The sequence below is a fragment of the Sceloporus occidentalis genome, unplaced genomic scaffold, assembly GCF_023333645.1.
Source record: "Sceloporus occidentalis isolate IW3139 unplaced genomic scaffold, rSceOcc1.0.p SCAF_120, whole genome shotgun sequence".
NCBI lineage: Eukaryota > Metazoa > Chordata > Lepidosauria > Squamata > Phrynosomatidae > Sceloporus > Sceloporus occidentalis.
The window spans coordinates 251646-269729 of record NW_028317100.1 but is presented as its reverse complement, the minus strand read 5'-3'; the positions used below and the strand labels follow the sequence as shown (position 1 = coordinate 269729).

Genomic DNA, 18084 nt, shown 5'->3' with positions numbered 1-18084 from the left:
ATCACAATGTATGAGTAGTCATTATATATGGCTGATAATTGTTGGTGGCACTGAGGGCACTAGGAGGGTAATAATAAAGCTTCTATCCACTGTTTACATTCACGATTATACAGCAGCATTGACTGTGGAGATAGAGGTCTCCGTGTCCTCTAATAGTGACCCACCAGGAAAGACTCAGTTCTACTAACCCCTTAAGAAAATATGAAATCAGTCATCCCTTGCGTAAAGATTGCACACCATGAGGCAGATTTATCGCTGTGTTGAGACATGTACGGTTTAAGGCTTTTGCCGTTTCGGATTCTTTGGATTTTATTCTATTGAGCTTCAAAACAAAAGAAATGATTTCTGCTGGAAATAACGCTCGTCACAAGGTTTTTCAACTCCAGTAAGAAATATTACATCAAGGGAAATATTTCATCGTTTTCTAGGAATTTGAATTTATTAGAAAGAAAACTGCAGAAAAGAATACTGATGCAAGCACATTTGTTCTGTTTGTGTTTTTCTTAAAATAGAATGTGGTTGCAGAGAGCGCATTAAAAAAATTAACGCACCATTAACCCCTTGATGACAATTGCTGGTCCGGGCACGTCACGGAAAAACATGTCGTTAACGACAAATGACGTGCCAATGACGTGCATTCAGCAACGCCATGATCCGAATCAGGGGCCATGTCTGGCCCCTCCCCGGGGCGTCAACATCCGCCATACAATGTATGGCGGCGGACGCCCGTTTTAAAAGCGTTTAGGAGGCGATCAACGATCACCTCCTAAACTTAAATGGTGTCGCTGGAATGCCTCGATCAGGAGGCATCCAGCGACACCAAACACTTACCTCTTGATGGACTGTGACCGCTCCGGAGAGCGGTCACAGCCGCAGCTGCCGGTGATCTTCGCCATCAGCAAGATGGCGGGGACCCGGGAAAAAAAATAATAAAGAAGAAAAAGTTCGCTAGACGGTCTCCTGACCCTCTAGAGAACTCTGGCTCCACTTGCAGGTTGAATACAGGTACTGCATTCAACCATGCAAGTCAATGGAGCTCAGCATTCTAATCACAGTGTGATTAGAAAAAAATTAATTAAAAATAAAATAAAATTAATAATCATTAGAAAAAAAATAGTAAAAAAACAGTAAAATGTAAAAATAATTTCAGGGGAACCTTCAAGTTGAAAAAAAATCTTAAAAATGTTTTAAAAAAGGCAAAAAAAATTTAAAATATATATATAAAAAATATATTTTTGTGAGCAAGTCCTAAAATTAGCACATTAGCTTAAAACAATTCTCGCATGGAAAGAGTTAAAATACTGGCATATTAAATGCCCATGGGGTGTGAATGAACAAAAATGTATGATTTGATGGGGTAAATTGAATTGGCCGTATTCAACAACGTCCCAATTAACACGGGGGGAAGGATGGCCACACATCTAATTTCCAATTAGAAAAATGCACACGTACCAAATGTGGCCTTTTAGTTCCCCCCAAAAATGCATGTGGGGTATCACTGTACTCAGGGGATGTTGCTGAACACATATTGGGGTGTCGTGTGACAGCGGCATATACCAGGAGCTGTAAATTCATACATAAAGTAGGTGTGTGTGGGAAAAATACACACACAAAAATACTACTGCAAACTTTGAAAAAATGCTGGTGGTAAAATGTGTGCATGCAAAGAGTTAAAATACCAGCATTTAAAATACCCTGTGGTGTCTAGTTTTCAAAAATATATGGTTTTATTGGGCACACTGAAATGGCCCGGCTCAAAGATGTACCAAATAGGGCATGGGCAGTGGATCCCAAATGCCAAAGTTCAACATTGAAAATGCGCATGCCCCAAATGTGGCCCTTTTGCCCCCAAACAGCCAGGCAATATCGTTCATGTGGGGTATCACCGCGCTCAGGAGATGTTGCTGAACACATATTGGGGTGTTTTGTGATAGTGACATATACGAGAACTATTTAATTCATACCTGAAGTAAAATGTGTGTGACAAAACAAATGCAAAAAAATTACTACCACAAAGTTTGACAAAGACAGGTGGTAGATATGGTGCATGGAAAGAGTTAAAATACTAGCATTTGAAATACCCTGGGGTGTCTTGTTTTCAAAAATATATGGCTTTATTGGGCATACTGAAATGGCCCAGCTCAAAGATGTACCAAATAGGGCATGGGCAGTGGATCCCCAAATGCCAAAGTTCAACATTGAAAATGCGCATGCCCCAAATGTGGCCCTTTTGCCCCCAAACAGCCAGGCAATATCGTTCATGTGGGGTATCACCGCGCTCAGGAGATGTTGCTGAACACATATTGGGGTGTTTTGTGATAGTGACATATACGAGAACTTTTTAATTCATACCTGAAGTAAAATGTGTGTGACAAAACAAATGCAAAAAAATGACTACCACAAAGTTTGACAAAGACTGGTGGTAGATATGGTGCATGGAAAGAGTTAAAATACTAGCATTTGAAATACCCTGGGGTGTCTAGTTTTCAAAAATATATGGCTTTATTGGGCACACTGAAATGGCCCGGCTCAAAGATGTGCCAAATAGGGCATGGGCAGTGGATCCCCAAATGCCAAAGTTCAACATTGAAAATGCGCATGCCCCAAATGTGGCCCTTTTGCCCCCAAACACCCAGGCAAAATCATTCATGTGAGGTATCGCTGTACTCAGGAGATGTTGCTAAACACATATTGGGGTATTTTGTGATAGTGACATATACCAGAACCTGTTTATTCATACCTAAAGTAAAGTGTGTGAAAAAACAAATGCAAAAAAAATGACTACCATAAAGTTTGACAAAGGCTGATGGTAGAATTAGTGCTTGGAAAGGGTTAAAATACTAGCACTTGGAATACCCTGGGCTGTCTAGTTTTCAAAAATATATGACTTGATGGGGTAAATTGCATTGGCCGGCTTCAAAGATACCCGAAATGGCACATGGGGGGAAGAATTACCATATTTGGAAAAAATGGCTTTGAAATAGAAAAACGCTACCTGTACTTTTTGCCCCATAATGTGTAGAAAAAAAGCAAAAAAACATAAAAACATTGGGTATTTCTAAACTCAGGACAAATAGTAGAATCTATTTAGCAGGTTTTTGCATTACCTTTTATAGATGAGTAAAAGATTTTTCAACTAAAAGTTAGAAACAGTCATTTTTTTCTAAATTTTTCACCATATTTTATACTTTTTTTAATAGTAAATAATATGATACAATCAAAACAATGTCATCTAAAGAAAGCCCTTCTTGTCTTGAAAAAAACAATATCTAATGTGTGTGGGTTCAGTAAACAGGAAAGAAGAAAATTACAACTAAACACGAGCAGCGCAGAAATGTTAAAACGGCCATTGTCACGAAGGGTACAAAAAGCAAAATCAGCCTTTGTCACGAAGGGGTTAAACATCATGAGCTGTAGACTACCTTTAAAGCGTACAGTGTGCTTTTGGTTGCCGATTTTAGATTAAATTAACCTCATGATAGCCATCATGGCCACATAGAGATGCACTTGATCCTTGCACCCAACTGCTTACAAGCGGGGCTGAAAACGAAAAAATTAAGCATGATTTGTGATTTGGGACATATTACAAAGAGCCATCGATCCCTCTCATCCATGAAATTTAGATGCTATAAGCAAAGGAGTTGAGCCTCTCATTACTTTGATAAACCAGCCCAAATTCAAAACATGAGAAAATACTTGAAAAATAGTGTTAGGTTATCAGTAGAGAAGGCAGACATTGATTTTTTATTATTATTTATGTCTGGCTTGCCAGCAGGGCCCTTGGCACCATATTTATTGATTTGGCTCCATTTTAAATCCCATACAATATGTAAATTGTTGGTTGCTAAGAAAAAATACACAATATTACCGTATGATTTATTTTGCAATGGTTTTATTTGTCTAAAATTACATTATTTCTTGTAATTTAACACTGCCATCTAGTGGGGAATAACAAAATAACTATAGGCGATGCAGACTGGAGGGTAAAGGTGTATTTTATAGTCTGTTATACCTTTAAACTTATTCATGTTTGATTTGTGTGGAGTTTAAAGTTACATATTAAATCTTTGTAATGGCATACAGGCGCTTAACATGCCATCACATGTATCTGCCGCCATTACTAGCCCTTTTGGTGCTCATTCATGAGGTAAAGTAAGAGAGACGGTAGGTAGGACGGTACATATCAATGACTGATAGGTAGAAGTAACCAAATATGACTGTGATTGAGGGGCCCAACAGCCTGTGGGAGTTTTACTTTTTTCACTCTGGCCAATCCGCATTTACAAGGGGAGGGACAAGCATTAGATACACAAGTGCGCTGACACCATTTTAACTCATCAGTAGCAGCAGTTACAGACTGATGGGAGTTGGTCTGTGAGACAGTGACAGTTTAGCAGAGTTTGATGCTCATTACTCATATATAATACTGCAAGTTAATAGTTTATTTTAGTGCAGAAAATGTGCTGTTTTGGGGTGGATTGGAGACGCTGTAGTGACTACTGTAGTTATTACAGGGCCTGCAGCAGACATTTTATCGTTTCTGAGTGGAGTTTAGTGGGTTAAGACAGTTAGCAATCTATGCTGCCAGGCAAACATGTCATTTGTGAGCAAGTCATTCTTCATCATCTGTCATATAAATTATAATATAGGGGAAATCCTGTCCTGCCTGCCCAGCCCGTGCTCTACTACTACTGCTGCTGCTGCTGCACCTCTTTGACCGTCCTCTAGGGGAACCTTTTATTTTAAAATTTCTACAATGAAAGGTGAGCCCAGAAGGTATCAGGGATCGCCCCACAAAAATAAATGTAAAAAAACACCCCAGAATTTTGTCTGAGCTGAACCGCCGAGAAAAGACATTCAGTGCCCCAAAATGAATGCGCCAAAAACTAAACGATAATGTCCGAAGTGATTCTGCTGGCCCTGCACCTGTCTAATATATAACCACTGGGAAGTATGCATTTTATGTGTAGCAAATACAGAGACATTGCAATTCGAGTAGCTTCTGTACACCAATACATTTGGTGATTACCCCCCTTGAAGTGTTTTTTTTTTTTAATAAACACTTTTATTTCTGCATATTAAGACTTGTCTTTGGGAAGACAAATGAAATATGTGGAGACAGCAGTTTTCTAACACAAACGAGGTCTGCATTCTAATTTCATGTGGTGCAGGATAATCCAGGAGGTCTGACGCTTTCAAGGTGACCCGGCTCTTCGCAGAATAAAAATCCTGAGGGTGCAATCACCGCACTTTTACAGCCTTTAAATGCCGCATCTCGTTATCAGATGGAAGCAGCAGCACATTATCAAAGGAGCGCTCAATTACAAAATGGGATTAACCCCTTTTTATGTAAATATTTTTATACATTTTAAAATGTACCGTTGGCGAACCCTGTGAACCCATCACCCAAGCGATATAAATCAGCAACGTTTGGAAATCTCTGAAATAATTACAAATACCATCTTTAGATAAGGCAACTTTTTTTTTTTTACTGTTGTTCACATAAGGCCATTTAAATACTCCCCCCCCCAATTAAGAATCAAACCAAAGCGCCATTATATTCGTCAGCACTAGTGTTAAACGTAGAAAAAATACAAGCAAGACAACTTTCCAAAACAAAAAAACACCTTTTGTAAATCAGGATAAATATTGCTCTTCATACAGAGGAAATGAAATAATCCCATGATAGGACGTTAATTATACATGGAATCAGAAAACTTTAAGACACGGAACTGCCTCTTTCGAAGGAAGCACTAGAACTGCTTATATACGAATATTACACATAAGATAAAGCTATATATGCTTTAAAAACAGCCACCAACTGAAGAAATAAGTACCCCACATTAGACGATTAGAGCAAGAATAATGATTTATAGTGTTAGTACGTTTTTTGTTTTTTTTTAAGCATTCAGATTTTTTTCAATAACGCATCCAATGTGCATGTAAGTGCCATGGCAAACCCCTTAAATTGATTGTAATAACTCTAGTAAAAAAATTTGTATTGCATTACAAAGAACAACAAAAAAAAAAAAATAATCCCACCAAAGTTCTGTGTCGGAAAGTCCAGTTCAGTAATCGGTAATGGCCAGCTGCACCATGATTGACGTGTTGGTGCAGATAGACTTGTGTGCAGATCCTCACCAACGAGAAGGGCTTAGAAATGCTCACTATGATGGTGAACTCTCTTTAACAACGCTTAAGTTAGTTTTACAGGAACGCTGCTCTAAAAAAGTGTCTTGTTCCGGCACAAAAAGACACCAGACAAGAAACAACAGCTTTGCAAGGAGATAAACGCTTATAAATAAGACATCGGGAGGACATCCGACGTGCATCCGAAGTGCAATGTGAGGATTACTGTTAAAGCTACATATTGAGAAGAGACTTCACTTTGCTTTGCGTCACAGTGACCCCATAACAGTTTCAGTTCTTTAGGGTCTTTTTCTCTCTTTCTTTCTATACAGCTGAAAGGAATGGGGAGAAGAAAAAATTAAATGCAAATTTAATAGCTGTATGGACATTGCGCCTCCAGTCATGTTCAATCTTCACGTGTCTCGATGCCGAAGTGATCTTGGCCATGCAGTTTAGGCAATTTATAGCTTTAAGTTCAAAGACGGGCCACTTGCTGCCAAGCCGTCCCTCAAGGATAGTGCTGAACTCTATCAGGCTCCCTTGCCTCAAGTTTAGCAACACAGTTTTAAACTCGTTACTCGCTTTAAACACAATATCTTTTGTAATGTCGTCTTCTTCGTTTGACTTGTTTCCGTTTTTACCATTGAGCGGCATTCCCACGCTTATCTCAAATTTATAGCGATCAAACTTCTTCATGTGGCAAGTGTGTTTAGAGAGGAACTTGAGACGACAAAGTTCTTCTTCTTCAATAGTGACGTTCTGTGGATCACACGCTGGGTACACTTCTCCGTATAAGCATCTCATCCAATCTCCTATAAACAGAGGGAGCATGTTGACAGCCGACTCTGCACTGTTGTCGATTTCTGTAACACGAACATACTTGAACCTCCCTGTCCAGGTCACCCTGTGCCCTTCAAGATGACTGCACAAAATCTGAGTCCGAGCCATGTTGGTTTCCTTCCACGCTCTTGGGCCACAGATGAAGCCATACTGCTGCCAGGTTAAGGTAGAATTGTAAACTTTCATTCCTTCAGAGCGATACACGTATATCCAACAAAACATTACAATTGCGGTAATCCATACCAATATCAGCTTCACAATGGAACTTTTGGTAAGCGACTTAACCATATCCAACACAGAATAATTGGCTTTAGACCACCAACGAATAAGCAATGGAATGCTACATAATACCAGGGTTACCACGATCTTGGTCAATTCTAATGCTATAAACCATTTTACGAAATGGACAATGCACATCACAGCAATGCCAACCAAAAGTATTGGGAGGGCAAACAAGAACAAGAAATACCCTACCGATGCACGAATAAGGCCAATGGCAGTGGATTCACGCAGAATTACAACAGACAGTTCGCACCACATGAAACACACTAAATACGGCACCAAGTAACAATAGACACCTTTGAAATTCCGTAACTGGGCCATCCTCAAGAAGTGATAGAATAAGTATATGAAAAGGAGGCATGGGATACTTAATCGCAATACAATGAAATGACCGATGGGCACGGTGAAAAATGTCTTTCCAAGTAACTTGAGCTGGGGCAAAAAATCTGGTACAATGTCAATCAGGGAAAGTAACCCAGCAGCCACTTCTGTCATCAAAGCCCTCCTGGTGTACGGTTCGGCACTTGTGCTGAGACTCAGGTAGCTAGTGATTGTAAAGAAAATCGAGATGGTAGCAAGTTCAGAACAGGGGATCCAGTGTCTGTCTGAAATAGGAAAGGAAAAGATAACAAAGACGACAGATATCAGGAAGTAGAAATAGGGCTCCAAGTGGTTCCAGCCAAAGTTGACTTCGGCTTGTTCAACATCCAGATTAGGTTCGAAACGAAGCAAGAGATCAGTCAGTGTCCGGAAGTTTTCCCAGGCTTTACTGTCCTGAAATACTTTGAGTGTGCAAATCACCATCGAAATAAAGGACAAGTAGAAAATCACTAGTGGAATAAAAAAGGAAAAAAATTCTATGGTAAGGTTACTTATAATGAAAAAGAAGATAAGAGCGTTAATGTGATGCGTGGGCACGATGGTAGACAGCCAATGCATTCCAGCCTTCGATGCAGCATCGATAAGGTACTCTTTAAGTTCCGTGATGACATGGAGTGGATATTTCATGATCTACGGAGAAGACAGAAAGATACTGAAAGATACTGAAAGATGAGAAACTAAGCATTTCTGTCAATAGTGATGATTGTAAAAATGCTCATCTAGCACACTTTTAAATCTGTTAGATATAAAAGAAGATAAGGAGAGTCAAATGTTCATAGGGAATTGGCAGGAGATAGAGGGTAGGCAGCACCATCAGTGGGGTACACCCGGTACTGGTAAACCAGGCATGGCCAGACAAAACAAAAATGTTAAATACGCAGAAGGGTTGAGAACAGACTTTGGGAAGTGCAGTTTGAATCCATTGATGCCTCATCTCGATTTTAAGTGTAATGTGAATAAAAGATAGGAATACAGAATCTTTGCTTATTATTCTAAGACATAAATCTTGTTTAAACCAAGTTTAAAATTGAGCTACATAATCCAAGCACTATATGATTCAGCATTCCTCTTCAAGTAGTAGCCCTACTATAAGTAAACGTACCTTCTGCTGGAGGGGTAATTCATCTGGACTTTTGCCAGCAAACTCATCATCTTCATCGTCATGTAGAAATAAGTTGGACGGGACGATGCCTTTTGCATACTTTTTTGTAATTTCGACAAAATCATCCAAAGCAATGAAGCTCTTGGCTGGAACAATGAAAGATGTGGTTAAGATTCAATTAACAAATTATTAATGCAGAAAACCTGTAATTGGGGCTTATCACATCGAACAACATTCAACTTATTGTTATCACATTTATGAAGTTCATTGTTTGGTAGCCAAATGAACAGGATATTATTGCAACTCTAATAGCAATTCTCAGAACCTCATGTAAGACCAGAAAAGACAGACAGGGGCAGTTTCTATCCCGACACCAACAATTTCCCACCATAACCATTCTAAGGCTTTCTTTTCAGCTCCTACTTGATGGCATAAGCTTGTGAGCCAGGCCCTCTCTAGCCTAATGTATCGTCTGTCTTAGTCTGTCAGTTCTAGTTTTGTCACCCTTTGAATATATGGACTGTAAGAAGCGCTTCGGTAATTGTTGGCACTATATAAACAAAAGATAATAATACCATTAATAGCTGGGAAAGCCAGTGGGGTCTATTTATTATACATTATGCAGGGCCATTTCTTCTAGGGATAACTCTTCCTTTTTTTAAATAAATCCCATGGGGCACTTGACCAAGCTTGTGAAGAGTGGAAGCTCCTCAGATTCCACCAACTTGAGTGCCCACCTCTTCTAACATTCTTATAGAACACTTATAGAAGTGGACAGGCAGCAGTTGACAAATTACAGTACCTAACGATAACACAAAACTCACAAATCTCTGGCAAGTTCACTTTGTAAAAAAGCTAGAATACAGCAGTCATAATAACTACGATGGCTGGTTTGTTAAAAGACAACTTGACTGTTGGTAACCTAAGCTCCATATCTACACGTTATTACGACCTGGTTTGGCCGAGTCTGTCCCTTAGATACAATTTCCTTATGTCAGGAAAAAGTTTCAGAAGGTCTTCAGATATCAAGATAAAATAAGTAACATGACATAAACGTCTCCCAAATTCCCCAAGATGATTTGTCAGCAAATGATCTACTCACGTTCACTGCTGACTAACCGTTCCAGCATCCGGCGCTGTTTTTGGGCAGCCTTTGGAATGGGACCTGGCTGCGTCTCTGCATCTAAAACAGAAAATTAGAGACGACATTTATTCTGTTTACTGAAGACTGGAAGAGCTTTCCTAAAAGCTTTCCTATATAACACAAAATCGACGGCCTCCCCCACACACTGACCTTCTGCATTAACCTGGCCAACGTTTTCCAGCAGCTCTGAGACAGACACCTGCTTCTTCCTCTTTGGGTTGAGCTTCCAGTACATGACCAGCGCTGCCTTCCTCACAGCCCTTTCCAGTTCGGTCTCGGAGGAGAGCTTCTTTACCTCTTCTTCATTTTCAGATGTTATTCCTTAAGGAAACACAGGTCTGCTGGTTAGATTCATACAGAGGCACACTACTAAAGGCATGGTGCAATTCCCAAGAGCGAGATAAGAACTATATATTACATAACATTACCAAAGGAAGGACACCTGATTTGGGGAGAATAGTTTAATGCACAACTAGGGAGCGGGGCTTAATTGGTCCTATTGTACGACCCAACGACAGATATATGCAAACACTTTCGTTAGTAAACCCACTGCTGCTGTTTCTGCACTAGCTTTAACGACCTTGAATGAACTTTGGGACAGATATGGCTAAGAGAAAAATAAATGGACCTAAAAAGTCAGCTATCGATTTGACTCGATACCTAGACTTTGACCTTGAATAGCTAAACTGTCTTCTAATTCTGTGGTCTGTTATATTTAAGATAAGACATTAATAAACATAGAACAGACCTCTCCGGTCAGCCAGGCATCTGCGTAAAAGCTTGACCGCATCTCTGCGACCTTGTTTTGCAGACTCAATGAACCAGTCAACGGCTGCACTGCTGTTCACTTCTTCGTCTTGTTCTTCGGCAAGTTTCAAGTAGGATTTCCCTACCTGCAATAAACGGAGCATCAATTAATGTTTGCATTCCAAGTGGCTTTTTTGTATGCCGTTGGGTATGGGTGGACTTTGGTGATGTGCCATATCATCTACAGGGAGAACCATTCCAGGAGCCCATGGCCTACAACAACTACACATTTTGGATTTTTCTTTAATTGAAGATATCATAATCTGTACCACATATTGTGTGGTTTCTGGGAAGAATATCTCGGCAGTCCACACTACTGTCCGACAGCCTATTCAGACTAAACCAAAGAGACAGCTGAAGCCAAAACTAAAGACACCTCTGTTTATGAATTAAACGGAAGGTAATCTGGAAGAGGTCCTAGACACTTTCATACAGACATAAAACACTTTAACCCGTTTACAATCTTCAATACCCGTTAAGTTCTAACGTGTGCCTTAGTTAACCATCTGCGCCATCAGCAAAGGTTGCAACTCAAGTGAGGTTACTGCATCTTTACGTTAAACACATTCGACAAACAAATCATATGCAAATGAGAAAAGAAGAGAATATACACACATAATCGAGTTCATGGAGAGAGCCCAAAAGAAGAGAATATACACACATAATCGAGTTCATGGAGAGAGCCCACAAAGAGGGCAGAAAGAAATAACAGCGGGTGTAGAGACAAAAGGTATCCAAGGAGACATGAAAGGTCAGGGATACCCAACTAAATATGAAAAATAACAGATTTACTTAGTGGAATATTTATTGACATATAACACTTTGTGTCCATTTACATGTGCTTCACACGCTTCGTCTTTCTGCTTCTCCAAATCATTTTCCGTCAGTAGACTGTGTAGGGACATCACCTAGATCTTTTTCTTCATGTGCGACATAACCATTTTTTTATATTTTTGTTCACTATTAAAAAGAGCATGCATGGACGACACGTCAAAGCACACAGAATAAGATTATATTTTAAAGCCAATATTCCTCCTCATAAACCTACAGTAACTATTATGTAAAACTGAATGGAAATATTTAGCTGAAAGGCAAATTATCTGAGGCGGTAATATTTCCGTACGAACTACGCTCACAGATATATATATATATACACACACATATATACAGATAGATATATAGATAGATATATATCAGAAGACAGTCGGTGGGTAAGAATGGGACCAGTATTTTACAGGCATGACTTCCTTGAGTTCCGAGATGAAATTCACCATCCTGGTCTGTGAAGGTATATACAGAATTAAGGTCTGCAGAGCTTTTATTTGAAAAAAAATCCTTTTAGTAGATAAGCAGGTAGAGCTGCACCTGTTGTAGCCCAAGAAAGAATAACTAACGTGTCCTTGAAGGAAGGCATCAACCGTTGGTGGACAGGGGCCAGAAAATGATTCAGTGGAATCTCCGATAACGTTGGGGTCAGTTTGTTAAGAGCTCAAAATAGTCACAGGGTTCTGATTGCAAGTTAGTAAAATGCTTCAACTAACAGGCTTCGCCATGTCTCATGAAAGGCCGGCTACGGTGAATATCTCCCGCAAGACTCCAGCCTCACTCTGCGAGGAGACGTTCAAGACCCTACCAAGAGTAACGGTTCCTTCATAACACAGGGCCAGCTCAGCCGTTTTCGCAGGAGAAGCTCGCTAGGGTTGGCCCTTTACATTGCAGAGTCAATCCAGGGGAGTTCAACTCTCCTGTGAACTGCTGGTTTAGTGAATACACCCCATGGACATCTGCATCAGATTTTAAATGCAGGAACGGGCCATACCAACCCCCATCTCACGTGGCCAAAGAGGGTTTCAGTTTCAAAGGCCTAGGGTCCACGTGTTAATAGTTTTTATATTATTTTTACAACCTCTTAAGCAAGAGAACAGCGCTTTATGTAACTACTGCAAATAATGTCAAAAGTTTTTAAGTTTGTATTGCCGTGGAGCTCAGTGATACCTACGGGGTGGGGGGGCAATCTAGTCTTTGGTCTCAATGTCAGCACTTGACTTGCCTGGCTTCTTGCAAATGTTTTCAGAGAGGTTTTGCGGTTGAATGTTTGCCCAGGACACTTTATTCCACAGACACACTGGAAACAACAAAGCCGTTCGGTCTACAAGGACAGACGTCCTCAGAAACAGGACAACCTGAAGCCAGACCTGTTGTGAAATGTCTGAGCTTATCATCATGATCTTGGATTAGGTCACAGAGGCTCCCAAAAAAAAGCGATAGATTTCATAAAAACTAGGGTAAAGAATTGTTATAATTACCCCACTGGATGTGTGAAGTCTACCTTGCGAGATTATTTATATTTAAAAAATAGAATTAGAAAAATAATTTAAAAAATAGGTACTATTTAAGAGTGATGTGGCCCTTCAAAACACAAAAAAAGACACTTAAGTGGGTTACTTTTCAGCACAGACACTTTTGCTGTAGAAGAAAGCAGGCGGGAAATTATTATTTGTGGCCAGGGCTAAAGATTTAGTAGGATGGAGAATGCATTGTGGAGAAAACCTAGTAGATGAGGTATATACAGATTTTAGTAACCAAAAAATACACAGCATTGAAACTAACTATCGATTATCATAACTGCCTTAGTTAATATGAGATAACTTATCTCAAGTAGTGAAATTTAAATGTCACGCTGGCCGAAACACTGCGTTGGCATGGAGACTTTGTATAGGAAAAAATTCTAAGGTATCCTTAATCCTACTCTGCATTCTTAAATCCTTATTCATTATACTAGCTGAATGGAGTTCCAGATTTTTTTAAGATATGTTTATAGGCGTGTATTGAAGACTCCCTTAAACCACGAGCTCTACAGTATCCTTCACACATTCTGTAAGGGGAACTCCCACCACCATGTCCAACGTGTGCTTTTTAATAAGGCATTAATAATTCAATACACAATGTTTTAGTTCTTTTAAAACTTTAATTTTACTTACTTGGAAGATGAACAAGAACACGCATCTACCCATGATCCAGCCTTTTATCTCATGATCTGAAAGCCTCCTGGGACTACTTGGTATACAATTTGCGTATTGCCAAAAAAGGCTGAGGAAATACCACCCTACCCAATATCCAGGGCTTTTTGTGAAGGTACATCATGGTATGGCTCTAGCGGTCGGCTAAGTGCCCATCACCCAGAGATGGAGTGCACATCACTGGAGGAGCAAGGCCGGTTGGGAGGGGGATCATGGGTCTCCTCTAACTGGCCCAAAATGAAGGGAGTGCGAGGTCTGCTCCCACAGATCTCTGTTTCAGCGCTCCCTTGTGCTGGTGCCGGTGACTGATCCAGAGTGCGGGGATATCTGAACGGTCAGGAGCGAAGCTGTGCTCACCATGAGGGAACACTGAAGCAGAGTTCTGTAGGAACAGACATGGCGCTCCTACCACAGGACAGAAAATGAGAGGGAGAAAGGTAAGGGATGAAGGAGGGAAAATAAGATGAGTAGAGACATAATGAGGACGAGAGATAAAGAGGGGGAGAGAGTAGAGGTAATTAGAAATGGGAGCGATTAAGCGTGTGGCTGTGTCTGGGTATATTAGCGTATATGCGAGAGTCTTGGGGGGGTGTTAACATTTGTTTCTGTGAGTGTCTTGTGTGTTTTAGCGTGACTGTGCATGTGTGTTACTGTGAGTATCTAGATATATTGGTGTGTGTCTGTGTGTGCATTAATGTGAGTTTCTACACGTGTATGATAGTATATGCCCTCCCGATCACGCTCAGAGGGAGCCGACTTTGGGACTGCAGGGGGGGTCAGTTAGTTGATGACAAAACAGGCGGCAGAATTGAGTGTGTATATGGGTAAAGGATAGTTAGTGTATATGTATAGATAAGACAGAGGGTGTGTTTGTGTGAGTATATATATATATATATATATATATACATACACATACATATATATATATATACATACACATACATATATATATATATACACACACACATATATATATATACACACACACATATATATATATACACACACACATATATATATATATACACACATACATATATATATATACACATATATATATATATACACATACATATATATATATACACACATACATATATATATATACACACATACATATATATATACACACATACATATATATATACACACATATATATATACACACATACATATATATATATACACACATATATATATACACACATACATATATATATATATATATATATACACACATACATATATATATATATATATATATACACACATACATATATATATATATATATATATACACACATACATATATATATATATATATATATACACACATACATATATATATATATATACACACATACATATATATATATATATACACACATACATACATATATATATATATATACACACATACATACATATATATATATATATACACACATACATACATACATATATATATATACACACATACATACATACACACACATTTCTTAAATAAAATAAAAAAACAGCACCAGAGTACCAGCTCCTCGCTTTATTTTTACACAGAAAAAGCACTGCCTTCTTCCTATCCATTGGCTAAGTTATTACCCTGTGGGGAGTTACGGGATTTACGCACTGCTGTCTGGCAACGGCACGGAGCCCTGCAGAGCAATAAATACCTTCGGAACAGGCAGAGGAATTAACTCACCAAGTGACAATTGAGATACACGAGGGATAACGGCAAGGTTATGATTTAGATGGACAAAAATAGGATGTGATCTACATCACAAAAACGGTTAGCAGGGCTCTCAAACGCAGATACAGTATTACATCTACAAACAAACTTTATAAATCTAAAAGTCTGCACAATCTAGTTCTGAGCAACAGACCCATAACTGAAAAACTTCTACTGGATGATGAGAATGGTATGTGAAAAAATCAAAGGCAAACATTATTTATTTACAGATATTTTATCATTTTTAGAAGCAAGCTGAGTAGTTACTTTTTTGGGTTATGGGGCTCCTATATGTAAAGATAAAGCAGCCTGTGTTTATTTCAATGAGTCACTGGAAGTGATTAATATTTCCAGCAGAGATGACCAAGAGTCACTCCAACTCCCCGCCCTTATTGTTACCTCGCTCTGTGCCTTAGGGTCGCCGTTCTTGGCCTTTTCCAGCAACTCCTGAAATGTGGCTTCTTCTTCGTCACTCAAGGGATCTGCAATGAAAAAGTACTTTTATTATTGATCACAAACAAAGCTACCTACAAGTCAATATTTTGAGTTTGAAGACCAGGTTTTAACAGCATTAGGCAGCTAGAACCATCTCCCTATTCTGTGACATTTGCCATCAAAGAAATCAGTGTATTATTTTGCCATTCTGTGAACATTAACTCCCAAAGCTCTATTTAAAGAAAGGTTGCATACACCGTGTATCTCATGATTATACAGATCCCTTAGATTGTAAGCTCAAGAGTGGGGTCCTCAAAAGCCCACCATTCCTGCCAGGAACTTTAAAAGTACCATATGACTAGATGGCAAGCTTACGGGGCAACTCCTGATGCGTCTGCACGTATAAAAGTATATTTGTTAAATATGTGTTAACTGCCCCATTTAAAAGCACTGTGGAATTTGTTGGCGCTTACTAAATTAAAGATAATAATAAAATAATAATCATACAGGTTCTCCAATTTACAATCCTTATATCACCTGAAGGACCACTTTAAAGTGTGTCACTGAGCCACTGGTGGTCCATGGATCACAACTGATTACTACTACTCCACAAACTTGCTTAGTCGGTATTTCATTTTTTCCACGTTCCTAACATTCTACTGTAACATTTTTCCATAAGTGCCACTAATAAATAAACAATGTTGGCTCATTTCAAAGAATGTTCTAGAAGAATTTCTGATGGAAAATATTTCTAGAAAAGCCGCAGTTATTTTTACACCGAAACGTCTCTCTGAATTTATCTGTGACCTTGATGAGTACACAACATGCTAACGCGGTTCCATAGCCTGTGAAGATATCTTGAGTATTTCAGTGCACGATGTGCACATTAGTTGGTACCAGATGCGTCCTGTTGACGTTAGATTCAGTAACAATAAGCAACTACGTAAACATTATAAAATCCTTTAAAACGTTTAGGGCAACATGAGGGACGAGAAATAGTCAATGTTAGTTTTAGCAGATTAATAGCTTCCCCAGTAAAAGTACATAAAATGAATCGTATTACCTAAATAATCGGATATTTACACGGAAAGGTCATATTACTAACTCATTGTTTCCGTTGACCTGAAAAGATACTTTATACCCTAAAATCAACTCAACTTTTACTGAAAATGCAGGTCTGTCCAGGTGCCATTCTTTTTGCATTGCTCAACATCTTACATAGAACATTCAATAGAAGAAAGGTTAATGACCCAAGACCATTTCAGATAAAAAGACAAGACGCCATGGAAATGGTCTTGGAAAAAGGAATGGATGATGGGAACACAAAGTCTGGAAATATATCTTAACTGGAAATGATAATCATAGTCGACAACTTCTAAATCCCAGGAACGGAGACCCCATTAAATGTGCTAACGTATATTATTAAAACCGACGGATTATATTCTGCAAGGAGTAGACAGGATTCTTGTACTGAAAACCTCTTAGGAAAATGGTAGTAATGGAATTGCTAGAACAAACAAGAGGATTAGTACAGTTATCAGCAGGCCAGTCTTAAAGGCTGCCTTGTGGGTCAAGCAGGTGGACCTTCATAGATCCCAGCTATGCTGAAGTCACTTTAATGAAGTTAGTTAAGGAAGGAAAAGGATGCCAAAAATCTAGAATCCCACATTTCTCCTGATCCTACCTGTCACAGCTGAAAAGCCCCAAGAAGATGGACAGCTAGATCCTCCCGGTATCTGTGCATCTTCATGACCATCAGTATCAGTAGCAGCGTTCAGCTGGGACCTGCCAAGTACCTGGGGAGGCGCTGATGGGTCTGGATCCATGTTATCTGGAAAGTGATTTGAAAACACAGTCATACATTCTGTTTTCCAGATGCCATTCGCATTCCATTCACCAACCCACCGATAAGTGCATGACCAAAAAAGGGGAAAAAACAGAGCACATGAAAATATATCATCTTAACAAAACATCGAGTAACCAATAATACTGCATAACAGATCTCTTAACACTCGATGGCTGTTACTCCCTCTGGTACAAAAGGGTTAAATGTGGGAAGACTCACAGCGTACACAACGAAGCACCAAATATTGTGCATAAATCCGATCAGCACCTTGCCCTTGGCTGCCGTGAAAAAACGCATATAAGCCAAGCTAACTTGGACAAAAACCCATAGCAGAGCTCTGAATAAACATTGCCTTTTTAAACACAGTCCGGG

The 18084-nt window shown here is 39.3% G+C and overlaps 1 protein-coding gene across 1 annotated transcript; it reads right to left on the bottom strand.

The window, feature by feature from the left end:
• Positions 1-6453: 6453 nt before the first annotated feature.
• WFS1 (wolframin ER transmembrane glycoprotein) lies at positions 6454-17692 on the bottom strand. Its single transcript, XM_089498463.1, has 7 exons — positions 17551-17692; positions 15831-15913; positions 10627-10771; positions 10029-10199; positions 9837-9917; positions 8735-8880; positions 6454-8262 (listed from the first exon to the last, which is right to left on the bottom strand). The coding sequence occupies exons 1-7, from the start codon at positions 17690-17692 to the stop codon at positions 6454-6456; spliced, it is 2577 nt and encodes an 858-aa protein (XP_089354589.1).
• Between the last annotated feature and the right edge of the window lie 392 nt (positions 17693-18084).